The sequence below is a fragment of the Taurulus bubalis genome (genome assembly GCF_910589615.1).
Source record: "Taurulus bubalis genome assembly, chromosome: 4".
Taxonomy (NCBI): Eukaryota; Metazoa; Chordata; class Actinopteri; order Perciformes; family Cottidae; genus Taurulus; species Taurulus bubalis.
This window is the reverse complement of record NC_136592.1, coordinates 16,285,890-16,300,336: the sequence shown is the minus strand read 5'-3', so window position 1 is coordinate 16,300,336 and position 14,447 is coordinate 16,285,890. Positions and strand designations below refer to the sequence as shown.

Sequence of the window (14,447 nt, the reverse complement as noted above, 5' to 3'; positions counted from 1 at the left end):
CATCTACCTCAGCAGTCACCTGACGGACACGAACCTGTAAGCTTTACAATTATCAAAAATGACAATAGTCTTTTTTACGCAATATTAATTACTGTGTTACGAAATCTAAGCTAGTCTTGCTTCCACCTTCCTCTCGTTTCTGCAGCACCGGTGGTGCCGTAAATCAGAATGGAAATATCGTAAAATTTGATCATATATCATCATCCATCCGGTCTGTTCACGTCCTCCTAACACGATTTACGTCTTTCCGGTCACCATCACACTTCCTCTAAGAGCATCAGCATACGGGAGCTAGGAAGAGACAGTAGGTTGTAATTTTTTTTAATCAACTGCATCCTTCTAACCATATAGAAATACATCAGACTTTACCACTTACTCACATTGTGGCATTATACAGATTACAAGCGAAGTAATGGCCAAACATTAAATGGCAATATCAACCGAAATAATCAATTGTCTACAAGTGACTTTGTCAGATTGGGACGGGCTATGTTACCGGTTAGCTACCGTTAGCTTGTAGCATCAGATTTGTGAAGGCAGATGTATTGCGCAGATAGTTAGGTGTTGCAGTGGCCTGTCATGGGCTCATATACATGCAAACTCAGTAAATGGGAAAGTATTGAGTGAGTTTTTCAGTACTGGCTCAAAGAACCTTATATTTCAGTGGTCAGTTTTCATGAGCGGTATGACCTTGTGTTTGCTGCTAACGCTAACATTAGCTTAGCTTTACTTTGTTGCTAACGATAGACCTTTGGTTTGGAAGAACAGTAACTCAATTTGACCTAAGTTATATACAATCGACGAACCCAGCGCGCGTGTAAATATATAGTTTATGTTTTATGCAAATACGTGACTTAGTTTGAATACAAGTATTTAAAACATCTATCAGATGCTGTAAATCGTATTATATTATAGATTTGTTAAACAATAACAACACCTACTATGTGATCAAGTGAAGTGTTTATCAATGAATCTTAAGATTGTATATGGTCACCAGAAGAAACATGGTTATTTTTCATATATTAGGAAAAGTTTTAATATGTTTAAGTTAACTAATATCTTTCATATGACCTTTTCCACAGAATGCTGGCGACCAGAGCCCTTCGCCTTGTTGGCAAACGTGCCATTTCCACGTCCGTTTGTGTTCGTGGAGGACATGGTAAGAGTGACTCAAACAGACTCTATTTTTGGCAAGGGAGAATAATCCTAGATTGGATTAGTGCCTCATATTACTTTTGTATCAAAGAGCCAAAACTAGTTTTAACCCTCGTCGTTCATGTTCACTTGCTTATATAAACATCACTTTTTCATTCTGTAATGTGCTTCTGGTGCGTAAGAAGCCATTTTTACGCTCCAATGTTTTTAACTTCCTGACACATTAGCTATGTACATCTGTCACTGTGTTTAAGTTAATATTTGAGTATGCCAGTGCACAGCTGATTATACGTGTTTTTATCAGCATACTTTTTTGAATGTCAGCATTCTGTGATAGTGAAACTTGTTTGTTGAGTCATTCTTTCTTATCTCCTGCAGGTGTTGCTAAGGTAGAGGACTACACTCTCCCTGCCTACTTTGACAGGCGGGAGAATCCCCTCCCAGATATCTGCTATGTGCAAACCCTGAGTCCAGAGCAGACGTCCCTGAAGGAGAAGGAGAAGGGCTCCTGGGCTGCACTCTCTGATGAGGAGAAGATTGCATGTATGACTGCATTGCACTCTGTTTTTATGAACTGATTTTGTTATCATCAAATCTTCTCTTAATTTAGTAATGTAAATAATTTTTTCATATATTACAATTGTAATTCATCTAGATTTTGTGTTTCCAATGTTCAGTGTACCGCATCAGCTTCAAACAAAGCTTTGCCGAGATGACCCAGGCATCGTCAGAGTGGAAAAGTGTGGTTGGAGGGATGTTTTTCCTCGTTGGCTTCACTGGTCTGGTTGTGCTCTGGCAGAGAAAGTATGGTATGTCTGCCAACAAGTGTAACGGCAAGATTGATCATTTTGTGTCTGCAAAACTGTTAAAGATTTGATGAGGTGACGCCTTTTTTTTTCCAATTCGAACAAAGAGGAATGCAATCATCTGTCACATTTGCTTGATGCAGTCTAATTAAGCATACTACTTAACACATTGTTTCTTTGCAGTGTATGGACCCGTCCCACACACATTTGAGGAAGAGTACAAAGCGAAGGAGCTTCAACGGGTGTTGGACATGAAAATGAACCCAGTGGAGGGATACGCATCCAAGTGGGACTACGAAAACAAGCAGTGGAAAAAGTAAAGGACCCAGAGGACCATAACGCATAGTTTGAAGATAAAGGCAGACCAACTCAAAGATACAAGAATATCTATATTTCTGTATTTATCAACTGTTCACATTACCCCAGTCTGCATATTGGAAGGCGTCTTCCTCTTATGTTCATTGTGTATTATAGAAATAAAAATTGTTAAACCGATAAAACTTATATTTTAATTGTGTGAATTTGTTGACTTCTATGTAAATAATGCTTTTACGTTAAATTACTGTTTAATGTGAAGTGAAAAAGACTGTACCTCACCCCATTTAATGTGGTGATATTACTTTGAAATTGTTCTATGGGTTTTTCCATCCTTTGCAAATAATTATATTTACATTAATGCGATTTGTTTTATACGTGAGTATGGCACGTTTAGCCCAAAATCAAATGAAATTGAGACTAAATGTTATAGATTTTATTAAATTAGTGACATCGACTTGAGAATGTATCTTATGTTTGCCAGTTAACCAAAGAGAAGCTGCATTGGCAAATAATTGACTGTACCGTAATTTCAAATAGTTTAAATGCCAATGTGTCTTTACCAGTTGGTAATCTTATATCTGGTGACTTGTGTAATATAACTTAATTTAAAAAAAAAGAATGGGCTTAAAGTAGGTGTACAAGGACTCAAATAACAGTTTCTCTGTTAGCTCATCTCTAGGTGCCGGTAAAACTAAGCGGGTGGGTAGCATTTATTAAGCACAGGTACACAGTAGGAGGATGGTGGGGCATTTCCTCGCTTCAACTTTCTGATTGGTTTTCTTACCAAATTATTGATAGTTATGCCATACCTTTCTACACACAAAGAGCTGTAGGTTACAGCACAATTTCCTGTGGTTGACATTACTGATGAATACTTGAATTGAAGTGAAATGTTCTTTGCCAGTGACGCACTGTAACTGTCATGAAAAGTATGTGTGGGTGGGGGTAGCTTGCTAGAGGGTTTCCGTTTTATGAAGATGCATATTCTTCATAATGTCTCCAAGTGGATGTTGCACAATAGGGTCGCCCACGTCATATACAGGCTTGTCAGTTTCCTCATAATCTGCACGTCTACATCCCAGGTGCATGGTTTTACACGAGAGACTTTATGGGACAGCGCTGCTGAGCTGACGCTGGCCACATGCTGTTATGTCACTTACCGGATGAACCCGCAGCTGAAATTGTTTCGAGTGAAAACAATCCGGAAGATAATACAGCATGACGGAACTGTTGTGGGAGCTGTGACCGGTGGAGCTGAATGAACGACATATGTGTTGTTTTAAGTGGTGGAACGGAAACATGTTGAGTAGAAGACAAACATAGCGACGCAGGTGAAGGTTGTCCACTGGTTGTTGAGTCTGAAGCCAGTAAGCCTCAGGTTTTGGATTAAAAGTTCATGTTAAAATATCCTAGCAGTGTTAGCTCATCGCAGACCGGTTCAGAGTCATCATGGGCAATGGAATGAATAAGGTATGCTTTGGTTTTGAGGTGTTGCATTGTTGTGTCTTTTTATGGTACATTCTACAAAGTGTAGCTGGTAGCTGCGTGCCTCCCCTACCATTATCATTTAACCAATCACGTGACTCTGCCCCACTCATATGATAAGCAATGGAAATAAACCAGAAAATGCATTTTGGATAATTAGTGCAGAAGCCTTAAGTGCGGCAGATAGTTCACCTTTTGAATCTTTCAACAATATTTAAACATTTTCCAATACTTAAGATAATAATGCTCTGGTTTGAGATCTGATGACGTTATGTCATCTGGATTCTTATTTTTCTAGATTTGGGATTAATCCATTTGATTGCGTGATGATACTTAATCCAGGGCTGCTGTACCTGCCCCTGATTCATGAGGATCAAATCAATAGATTATTGCAATATTGTTATTCTTCATTTTATTTCGTTGCTCATTTATGACTGGTATTTTTCAATTGATGCTGAAAGGTCACTGCTAACATCCCAAATTACAATGCCCATTACATTAGTTAGTCAATAGAAAGTTAGAATAAATCTTAACACTGCATGTTCACCATATTTGTTCTTTGAAACAGGAGTCACTAAAGTAAGAATAGCAAATTAAAATGTTGTCTTAAAATGACTTTGCCCAAGCAGATAATCTGTATGTCCATTCTTAATTGCTACAACAGGCCGGTCATTAATTTTATTAGTGTGAATCTAGCACTTATCTTCAGACATCTTCTGCTTTATGGTACTCCAAAGTACAGCAACACTCAGCGGCTGCTTGCCACTCATCACTTTGTCCTGATAATCATGTGTCGATGCTTTAGGCCTTGTATGGCTGTAGGGGATGATTTACTACTTGGTCCTTAAACCCTTAGCCTTAAATCCAATCTGGCTCAACCCAGGACATTTGCTCCTTTTCAAGTGAAGATTTTGAAGCTAGACTGTAATAATATTTAACCTAAATGCAACATGTCTGTGCCTGCTGCTTCACAGATTATCGATGGACTCTACCTTGGGAATATAAGAGGTAAAACAAACATGATACAACTTGATTTGATGTTTGTAAATGTGATGCATACAGTATTATAGCTAAATCAGGTTGTCAGTACCACTGCATTTAGGAATGAGTGGTGGGCGGATTACAACAGTAGAATATAACACCTTACCATTAGTATTCTTAAACATATTGCTTAGTTTTGTTTAGCCATTTTACTGCAGCACACAGTATTGATAATATGGACAAAAGGTTTGACAAAAACATTTTGCATTTTGCCCATATTCATTCTAAATGGTGAACATGGTTTTGTAGCTGAAAGTAGTTCTTCTGTCAAAGATATATTTCAGAGTAAGAAGATGCAAATGCTGTGTTGACCAAAGACAATTAAGATAGAAAAAGGTGGTGCAGCAGCCATCTATGCCACTCCCTGGCCCCGAACACCCCTTCTCAGCTAATGTGGCACTTGCAGGTTTCTAACTTTAGCTGCCGCAATGATCTCGCCACATGATGGCACGTGCATGATGGCTAAAATTAGTTCAAGTGACAGGAACAAGTGACCAAAGGCCTACACCAGCCTCTGCAGCACCGTTCAATAATACTGGTTGTTTGTGTGTTTGATTGTCCCTGACATGACTCTGGTGAGATATATTCCTCTTTCTCTTTGTCCCAGATGCGGAAAGCAGAGTATGTCTTTGTAAGAATGGCATCACCCACATCCTGTCTGTTTACGACAATGCTAAACCTGTGTTTGAGGTGAGTGGAACATCCATGTTGGTTGGGTCAAACTATCTGTCCTTCTTGTGAACATTTTACATTGATATTTTGGTATGAATTAGCAAGTAACAATGTGATGCATCATGTCAGCCAGCTGGGGGTGGTGATGAGTTATATTTATATATATTTATATATATATTTATATTTATATATATATATATATATATATATATATATATATATATATATATATATATATATATATATATATATATATGTGTGTGTATATATATATATATATATAACTCATCACCATTTTATGTATGTATGTATGTATGTATATATATATATATATATATATATATATATATATATATATATATATATATATATATATATATATATATAATTTATTTGTGTGTGTGTCCTTAGAAACAATGAGAAGTTTCTTTAGCTGCTCCAATGTAATGTAATCACTTGGCAATTACTTAGGTGTAGTATTTTTATTCATGGGCATTCAATGTATTATTCAACACTGTTCTGAATGTGATATTTGTTGCAGTGATTGATTACAGAGCGCGTTGTTATCCATTGTGCCTTAGCTCAGCCCACACAATGTTCATCATGTCATATCCAGATCATGTTAAACCCCAGAAAGCATTAATAGTATAAGAACTATTTTGAGGGACTAGAAATTACAGACCCACCTTAATCTACACATTTACACAAGAAAGTATTATTATTCTAGGTTCCAGACCTAATAGATCTTGTGCTGACATGAGATGGGAGTGACAGATGCTCACCTGCAAAACCTACTTCGGCCATCATTTTAGGTGAAGATTTACAGGGAACATTCAATCATGTATGGCCTATATTCTTTTTTGTTGTTATGCATGTATGTTTTACAGAACATGAAGTATCTTTGTATTAATGCAGCTGATACTCCAAGCCAGAACCTGTGAGTAAGCACAGATACACACAAACATACACAAACAAAGATCATACCTCAGATTTTTAAATGTCCTTGTGAATTTCGGAAGCACGGATGAGTCAGACAGTATTATTTCCACAGAACTACCCTCCAGATTGTGGCGCCAGGGTGTGACGGCCGAATGTTAACCGTTACAAATATTACATGGGGACACTTGACAGTTTAGAAAACTTATTTATATATATATATATATATATATATATATATATATATATATTTTAATTGCATGATTCACGTTGGAAGTTATTTTACCTTACTACTAACAAACAATGGCTTGTTTAATTTATACAAAATGGCAAAATTAAACCAAAGGGCAAAGTGACCAGTAGCTCTCAGTTTGTGTTTGTGTGTTAGAGAGAGAAACGGAGAGAAAAATAGTGTGTTTAATGTGTCATTGTTCATAAGGAGGCAGCTTCGGTGTTGAAAGAGGCATGAGCTGTCCCTCCACCCTGGCAGGGGCCGCTAACACAACACATTAGTCATTGCATTTCTGTCGGGTCTTTTGACCTCATGCAACACTAGCAGCAGTAGTCAAACACTTGACACTGGCTAAGGGCACAAAACCGGAGCATCAATCATGTCTTGCAGTTTGAGCATCTATCCAGAAGAGCAGTCTAACGGCTTGAGGCAACTCTAGAATATGATCCACTTTGAAGTCGGAGCTGATGACGATTTTTTCGTTGCTGCTGTGTCGGTGCCTTCTACTGGTTGGCTGGGTTATTTGACAGACAGAGGTGTGATCTCACAAAGTGTTGCATACATCTCCAATATTTGAGTCTCCATATTAAAATGAGAAGAAAGACCAGGAAAAAATGGGGACATTTTGATGCAAGATGAATAATGAATCTGCTGACAACATAGTAAACAAAGATGGGACACATTGTTTGGTTGAATGCATGCAGAACACTTGGTCCTTGGTCTCAAAGGCATATAAGATCCTGTATTTCATACTTCTCAATTCAAAACTCTGCATTCAAATTCCCCAATTCTTAAGCCAATGCACTATGATCAGAACAAATGATAATACACAGGGCATGTGTTAGACTGTAAGTTAATGTGGAGTTTATATGTGAATACAAAAGTTCCAGATTGGGAGAGTTTGGGCTGTTTTGAGTTTGTAGGACATTAAGGTTGTCTGGGGTTTGAAGTGGAACTCTACTTAGTTTACTTTGAAAATAAGAAAACACAGTTGGGTAAAATGCAAGTTAATAAGAATTGGGGTTTTGTGTTTTGTTGGATGTTGCTGATTGGGTTGGGTTGGAGGTGTCTGACCTCCACTGTCGTAATCAAGTGTCCTTCCCTCAGGCATCAGAGGAAGGAAAGCCTAGTGTGACATCTGGCTGTTGGTCTCGACTCCCTCTGTCACAATCACTGGTCTGACTGACGGGAGTGGTGAGGCCAACTGACGCACCACTGTGCTCCCCGCCAGACAGGGGCCTCTGTGGCCAGGTCTGATTGCCCCTCCCAAGTATAAGATCCACAGCAGGGAAGGTTTTTGTTATGTTGGCTCTGTATTTTTTTTGGAGCAACTGTAGCAGTTTGAAGCTGTCTGAAAAATCTTAATCGTCCTGAAAGAGTGTGTGCCTGTACTTTGGGATAGATGTCAGGTTCATTTGTACCGCCCTAAATCACAATTACTGGCTCAATAGGCTGCATTGCTTACCCTATAAAAGAAAAATAAACAACTTGTCAACATAGCCGCCCCCGCCGCCCCAGGACAAAGAAAAACATTCACAGAACTGTATTGGATATATCTTGGTCAGGGTCTCAGAAACATCCATTTCTATGGTAGCTAGGGATGCAGTGGGTGACGAGTTGCCTATCAAAGGTTTAAATGTCCGTAACAACAAGCTGGGACATCAAGGCCAACCCGTTCACTATTGTTTCGGATGTTGTCGATGTTATTGTAAAATTGACACCCAATGCAGTGATTTGATGTCATACCTTCTGAATTAATACAAGATATTGAATTACCTAAATGTTGATTTTACGCCTTTGCTAGCATGCACATGAACCTGATTGCGGAGGACCAGGGATTCCCCTTCTTTACATTCTCATGACAAGCTTGCTATGGTTTTAGTGAGCGCTGACCATGAAGGTGTAAACTCATTTGCATCAAACATTTCCAAAAGGAGATATGCATTTGTGAAATGAGTCTGTACTTGGTTTATAACTAAGATTATGCCTTTTTAATTGTTCCATATTCATTCTTATGCATACATATAATTGTATTGGATAACATTTTAACATACCATAGAATTGCATTTATTTAATTATATATGTATGTATGTTTCAGTGTTATTCTCTAGATTCAACTGGTTAAAACCTCACATTTTTTGCATATTAAACAAGACAGCCGGAAACCTCTGTGCTAGGAAGACAGAACTAAGTGCTGAGGAGACATCTTTTGAAGAGGAGTTTGGATCTCAGGAAGAAGGAAAAAAAGTGTAGTGGCAGTCAATCTATTTTAGCCCCAGTCTGTTACTATGTCTGCTGTTGAGTAACCAGCATCTGCTCCTCAGGAGACGATGCTATCAGCCAAGCACTTCTTGATTATGCAAAACAACATCAGTGTTTCCTGACAGAGAACAAGAAGGATATTTGAGGAGAAGTTGCACCCATTGTATATATCCCATTGCAATAATCAACATGTTTGTGTTTTGGGGACAATATTTTGTTACAAGAATTTGTATTGTGTTCTTAGTATTTCTTCGCTTTGAATTGACTTTGACTATTTAAAAAGATGTCTTATAAGTTTGTATAACACAACCTCACTATGAGTCAACCTTTTATTTTGGAAGACAGAAGCATACCAACGACAGCCTTCCACCTCAAGGCAGGAGGTTCATTTCTGTACTTGTGATTTACTTTTGTAGACACAGAATGAATGAATGTTGGAGCTTGATGTAATTTTGCAGATCGACAAAAACAAGGACAGTTACTTCCCTTGTCTGCCGCCACTGTCTGAGCTTTGGTCTACCACATATTCTCTGTTTGAGCAGACCGGACCTTTTTACCACATGACAAGTTGGAGTAGTTGAAGATCTAGTTAAATCACTACTCCTCAATATTGGAACAAAAACTTATCAAAACTAACCGACCCATTCTGGGACCTGCAGTTTCTACAGTCAAAATCAAAACAGTATCAGGTTGTCATAGTTTCACCAATTTATTTAAAACACAAAGTCAGGGCCTCAACACAGGAGTTTCAGTTCAAGGTGTGCTTTCTCATATCCTATAGTGTGTCGGCTATTTTTAAATAGACTTTCCAACTTACAACATACAGCTTTACAACCCAACATCCATCAAGCTGGTATCCTGATTTAATGAGCAATAGTTCAAATGCTATTTTTTCAAAACAATAGTTTCATTATTTTGTACTGCAAAGCGCAGATTTTCTTTTGCTGTATAAAAGTTCCTTTGTTGTCCTTTTTCTCCTCAGATTACAGCATTTTAAAGAATGCATAGAATTCATTCACCAATGTCGCCTGAATGGTGGATCTTGTCTCGTTCACTGGTAGGTTTTATGTCTAAATCTGTAACCAGCTTTCTGTCCTCTGGGGGGGTCAAGACATGCCATGTTCATTTTGGATGGAGACTTGTAGTATGTCTTTAAAGAACAGAACCAAAAACAACCCTAAAATAAAGTTCAGTATGTGTTCTGTTATTGACCTTTTATCAGAAAGAAATAAGATGTTAAACATGAAGTCACCTTATGACAATTACCAAGCTGTGTGCTTTGCTTTGCTGCAGCCTTGCAGGTGTATCCCGCAGCACTACTCTGGTGGTGGCCTACCTGATGACTGTCACCCAGTACAACCGGTATGAGTGCATGTCTGCTGTCAAGGCTGTTCGCTCCTTTGTCGGCCCAAACCTTGGCTTCCAGCAGCAGCTGCAGGAGTACCAGACGACACAAGTCTTAGAGGTAAACACATGCAGGAACACACATTTTATATTGGTCTCCTCACGAGCATCGTTCTAGGTGTAGCTGTACGATATAATAGCATTCTTTAAATTTCTTTGTGTCTTATGTGCTGATGTTGGTCGAAATGCACAGGAACTGCAGGCAGGATATGACGCATACAACGATCACGCTGCACATGTAGCCGGTGGTTAACCTATCAACCGTTAATTGTGGCTGTTTTATTGTTATGGAACATGATATACCAACCAACAGTTGTGGAGCACTATATTGGGAGGACGTGTTTATGTCTTTGTAATGCTTTGTAATGTTACAATTAGTTTCACAGTAAATCATCAACTCTCTGGCTGAAGCAGTAGAGCGGAGATTCTTACTGTTTGAAACGGCTGAGAAATCACCACAATATGTGTCATTATCGCGTCGGCATATGAGACCTTTGTGCAACAAAACAATCAGTTATTTAATCTGTAAAATATACCACAGGTTTGTGAAACATAATTTGTGTGAGGTTCATATTATTAATTGTATGTTGTATGAAAAAAAATCATTATTATTAGACATTTTTTGCAACATGTGAACTCAGCAAGTATTCCAAATCTTTCTCTGTTGTACATTAAAGGACGTGGACCTGGTAAAATGCAAACAGTCACATGTAACCTATCTGATATTAGGAATTTAACAACTCTGTGAAGCTCAATGCACTTTTATGAGATGGGTGAGGAGCCTTTTAGGAAGCTTATCCATGATCCCACACTATTGGAGACAAAGACCTGCTGTACAATACTCATAGTTGTCTACTTTCACTTTAAGGAAGGCCACTTATAGGAAATAGCAGTTCAAACTTGGTTTCATATTCAATCTGATCTTGACCTTTTTTATCATGCAGAAAAAATGCCGAACAATGTACCTACTAGTTCAAGAGACTGGTTAGAATGGCTTCAAGTCATCCGAAAACTAGAATGCTGTTTTCAAGTATTAATGGTATTTTCACATTATAGGCATGAGGAAATTTCATTTTTATTTTGAACCATCATCGCCACAGCATTTGACTATTAGCAATATGTGTTTTAAATGAGCAAATTGTGGATAGCGATCCACAGCTTTAACATTCTGCAGCATTGTAGTTACTTGAAGGCACCTAGTGTGTGATCTCATTACAGTGGCACTGACCCAGCTGCTGAGTAGAGAAGGGGAACTGCAGGGGGTTTGCTGGGATTGCATTAGTGTTGTACTGCTCATCACGTGTTCAGTATTACTGTCAGCATCTTGCAACATAACATGACAGAAAGAAAGCTCATTGTTTGTAGATCATGCACTGATTTCGAGGATTTAAGGGGAAATGGTATTTCTGTCTTTGTGTTTTCCCACATCTGGGAATCCTCCGATAGAAAGTGACAAATCCTGAAGACAACAATGTAGTTTAGTCACTAATGCAATAGTAACAAAATATAGTCACAGTAAGACATGTAAAATACACTGAAGTGCACATCCCATAACTGTCTTCTTGCAGGTTCAGCGAAAGGAAAAACAACTTTTCAACTCAGTTGTCTAGAAACATACTGTAATAGTCCAGAATGGGTGTGAAATGGGAAAAAGGACCAGAAAATTACAAGGGCTGAATTGCAAGACATGCAAGAGATAATGACCATTGTTAGCTGCTTATATTCAAGACATTATAATAGATAATGTTTAGTTGTTTTCAATCTGTTTAAAGGACCAAAAAGATTTGTTCCCTTATGAAGTAATTCATCAATGAAGCTAAGCCTCCCCACAGTTAACTATCTACCTCAAATCCACCTTTAATCTGAACTTCACCGTTATGACTTGAGCGAACAGAAAAAAATCTCACGTTCAAGGAGTGTTGTCTGATTGTTATGCCATCCCCTTTTGATTTTGATACATTTGACATCTAACTCCTGTATCTATCAAAGTATTTTCATGCAGAAGACTTGAAAGCACTATGCAGTTCCTAACAAGGTTAATTTTCTTTTTAAAGATGACACAATGGCAGTTTGCAGAATATTTCACTTGATATCATTCTGCTTATTGATGTATTATCTTTATACTGTGCCTTTTTTTAATTATTCAGTTATTTATGTTATGAGTCGTTATTGGATTAAAGGTCGGAAGGAACATGAATATGTTACATTCAACGGGACTTTAACTACATTGTATGTAATATTTATGATTAACTACCTTGACACACAAATTATGCTGATAGTATTACCATTACTGTCTACTGTCTGTCATCAGCTGCAAGTTGCCGTCAAAAGTTTCTGTGATCTGACTAAGGGACAAATACAAAAGTCTAAATAAATATCTGGTAGACTTGAGAGTCCGCATGGAGTAGCTCCACATTAATCAGCTTTTAGCATTTCATGTACCGTATTGAAGTGTGTACTCCACGGCAGGTTTCTAATTTGACTTGTGTGTGTCGATTTTCCATGAATTTTCAAGATGAGAGAAATACAGTAACTTGAAACTTTTTAAAGAGGAGATTTTCCTTTTTAAGTGAAAGAGATGTTACGGGCTAATCTTGAGTCACGTGACTGAGCAGAAACCTGTGGAGTGTCCCTTTCCTCCCATCCGCCAAAGTCTCTTTTTATTCATCACCTCCTACTAAGAAGAAACTGAGTACATGGATTATTATTTTTACGACAAACATTTTATATTGTGCTCTTAGGTAAAGTTCAGTTCAAACTATGCAATTGACTTTATTCTCACAGTTGTATTTGTGGACTCTTTTATAAAAAGAAAACTTTTTTAGAAAACAACTCTGATCCAACTTGATCAAGTCAATTCAAGTTATGTGACTTCATGGCAAACAGACCCAAGACATCAAGCACAGATCACATAGTAGACTAATTATGTTCAAAGACACTGCACTGTCTGTGCAGGTGCCACATTTCAAAGGTCTCCATTGACATTTTTGTTTTGTGTAGATTTATAGCTGTGAAAAACAACAAAATAAAAGTTTGCCTGTCAAAGCCACTACATATTTGTGTAAAATGTATAGTCGGTAAGATATTAAACAATGTAATGTAATATGATAGTAGCACAATAGAAGTTCCTGAGTTATGTTTTTGTGTGTCTGTCCTCAGTACCGAACATGGCTACAGTCCAGTTTCAGCCCCAGTCCATTTAATGACCAGGAGCAGGTGGAGGCCCTAATAGGCCTCTACTGGGCGACACAGGAAAGCCAGCAGAGAGGAGGACCCTGACGCTGGATAGGAGTCGTCTCTGCTCTGCCGTCAGCCTCTGCTGATCCTGAAGGCAGCAGCTGAAACATGGGCTGCTGGTCATGCTAAAGTCCTGCCCAAGCTGTCTGTAAATGGCAGTATATCATTCTGTACTCTATTCCAAATAAAACCCAAGTTGTAACTAACTTTAAGGCCTGTGTACAACTCTGAAAAGCACACGATTCAATATCTGTCATACTTTAATTACAGCTGTCTAATCATTTTAATCTATGGAGGTTGATTTAGAATTGGGCTACATATTCTTATCCACTACCAGTACCTTCCTCGTTCCCTTAACTGAGTACAGCCACAACCTGGGTACTTAGCCGTCATGAATAAACTACACTCCCATGTGGATTCTTTACACTTGCATTTATCAGCTTGGTAGCCTTAAATAAGTGACTGATTATGCTGCCTTAAAGGAACATGTCTCCAATCATGTGGATGTCTAGTCTATGCTGGTGGACAATGAAATGGGCATACATGTACAACCAATTTGATCTGGAGTAAATGTCAAAATTGGTAAAATGTTCCTTTTTAAGTAATACATAGCAGATTAAATTGGGAAGCTACATAAAGTGTTGTTGACTTAAACTACAACAACATATGAAGATTATCTGCAGTCCAAATGGAAATTCTTCCTGATTTTACTGAAGCTCTGATTTTTATTTTTTTGTACTGTGACAGAACTGATGTATACATTATGTGTGTTGTAGATTAATGGCTGTAGAGAATTCCTTTAAAGGCGTATTTATGGTATTTTTCATTTTTGTTTTATAATGAAATGCAGTAGTGGACAAAAACTATGGAAATGATAATAAATCTGTACTATCAACACT

The 14,447-nt window shown here is 38.0% G+C and overlaps 2 protein-coding genes across 4 annotated transcripts; both read left to right on the top strand.

Moving 5' to 3' along the window:
* Positions 1-246: 246 nt before the first annotated feature.
* Positions 247-2,465, top strand: cox4i1 (cytochrome c oxidase subunit 4I1). Of its 2 annotated transcripts, none has more exons than XM_079217032.1 (5): positions 247-308; positions 1,083-1,159; positions 1,534-1,698; positions 1,833-1,964; positions 2,145-2,465. In XM_079217032.1, the coding sequence occupies exons 2-5, from the start codon at positions 1,084-1,086 to the stop codon at positions 2,279-2,281; spliced, it is 510 nt and encodes a 169-aa protein (XP_079073158.1). In that variant the 5' UTR covers positions 247-308; position 1,083; the 3' UTR covers positions 2,282-2,465. The 2 variants fall into 2 exon arrangements, with proteins under 2 accessions (XP_079073158.1, XP_079073159.1); XM_079217033.1 differs by having other exon boundaries at positions 256-304.
* Positions 2,466-3,572: 1,107 nt separating this feature from the next.
* dusp22a (dual specificity phosphatase 22a) lies at positions 3,573-14,436 on the top strand (the record flags this gene model as incomplete). Of its 2 annotated transcripts, XM_079217288.1 has the most annotated exons (7): positions 3,573-3,749; positions 4,739-4,772; positions 5,413-5,495; positions 6,365-6,414; positions 9,890-9,964; positions 10,201-10,372; positions 13,471-14,436. In XM_079217288.1, 7 exons carry the CDS (start codon positions 3,729-3,731, stop codon positions 13,588-13,590), a joined length of 555 nt encoding a protein of 184 aa, XP_079073414.1. In that variant the 3' UTR covers positions 13,591-14,436. The 2 variants fall into 2 exon arrangements, with proteins under 2 accessions (XP_079073414.1, XP_079073413.1); XM_079217287.1 differs by lacking the exon at positions 3,573-3,749 and having other exon boundaries at positions 4,715-4,772.
* Between the last annotated feature and the right edge of the window lie 11 nt (positions 14,437-14,447).

Bases quoted from the DNA above. Each gene is read 5' to 3' on its own strand.
- cox4i1 (XM_079217032.1), top strand. From the start codon at position 1,084: ATGCTGGCGACCAGAGCCCTTCGCCTTGTTGGCAAACGTGCCATTTCC. The intron at 1,160-1,533 runs GTAAGAGTGACT...TATCTCCTGCAG, and splicing joins TTGTGTTCGTGGAGGACATG to GTGTTGCTAAGGTAGAGGAC. The intron at 1,699-1,832 runs GTATGACTGCAT...TCCAATGTTCAG, and splicing joins TGATGAGGAGAAGATTGCAT to TGTACCGCATCAGCTTCAAA.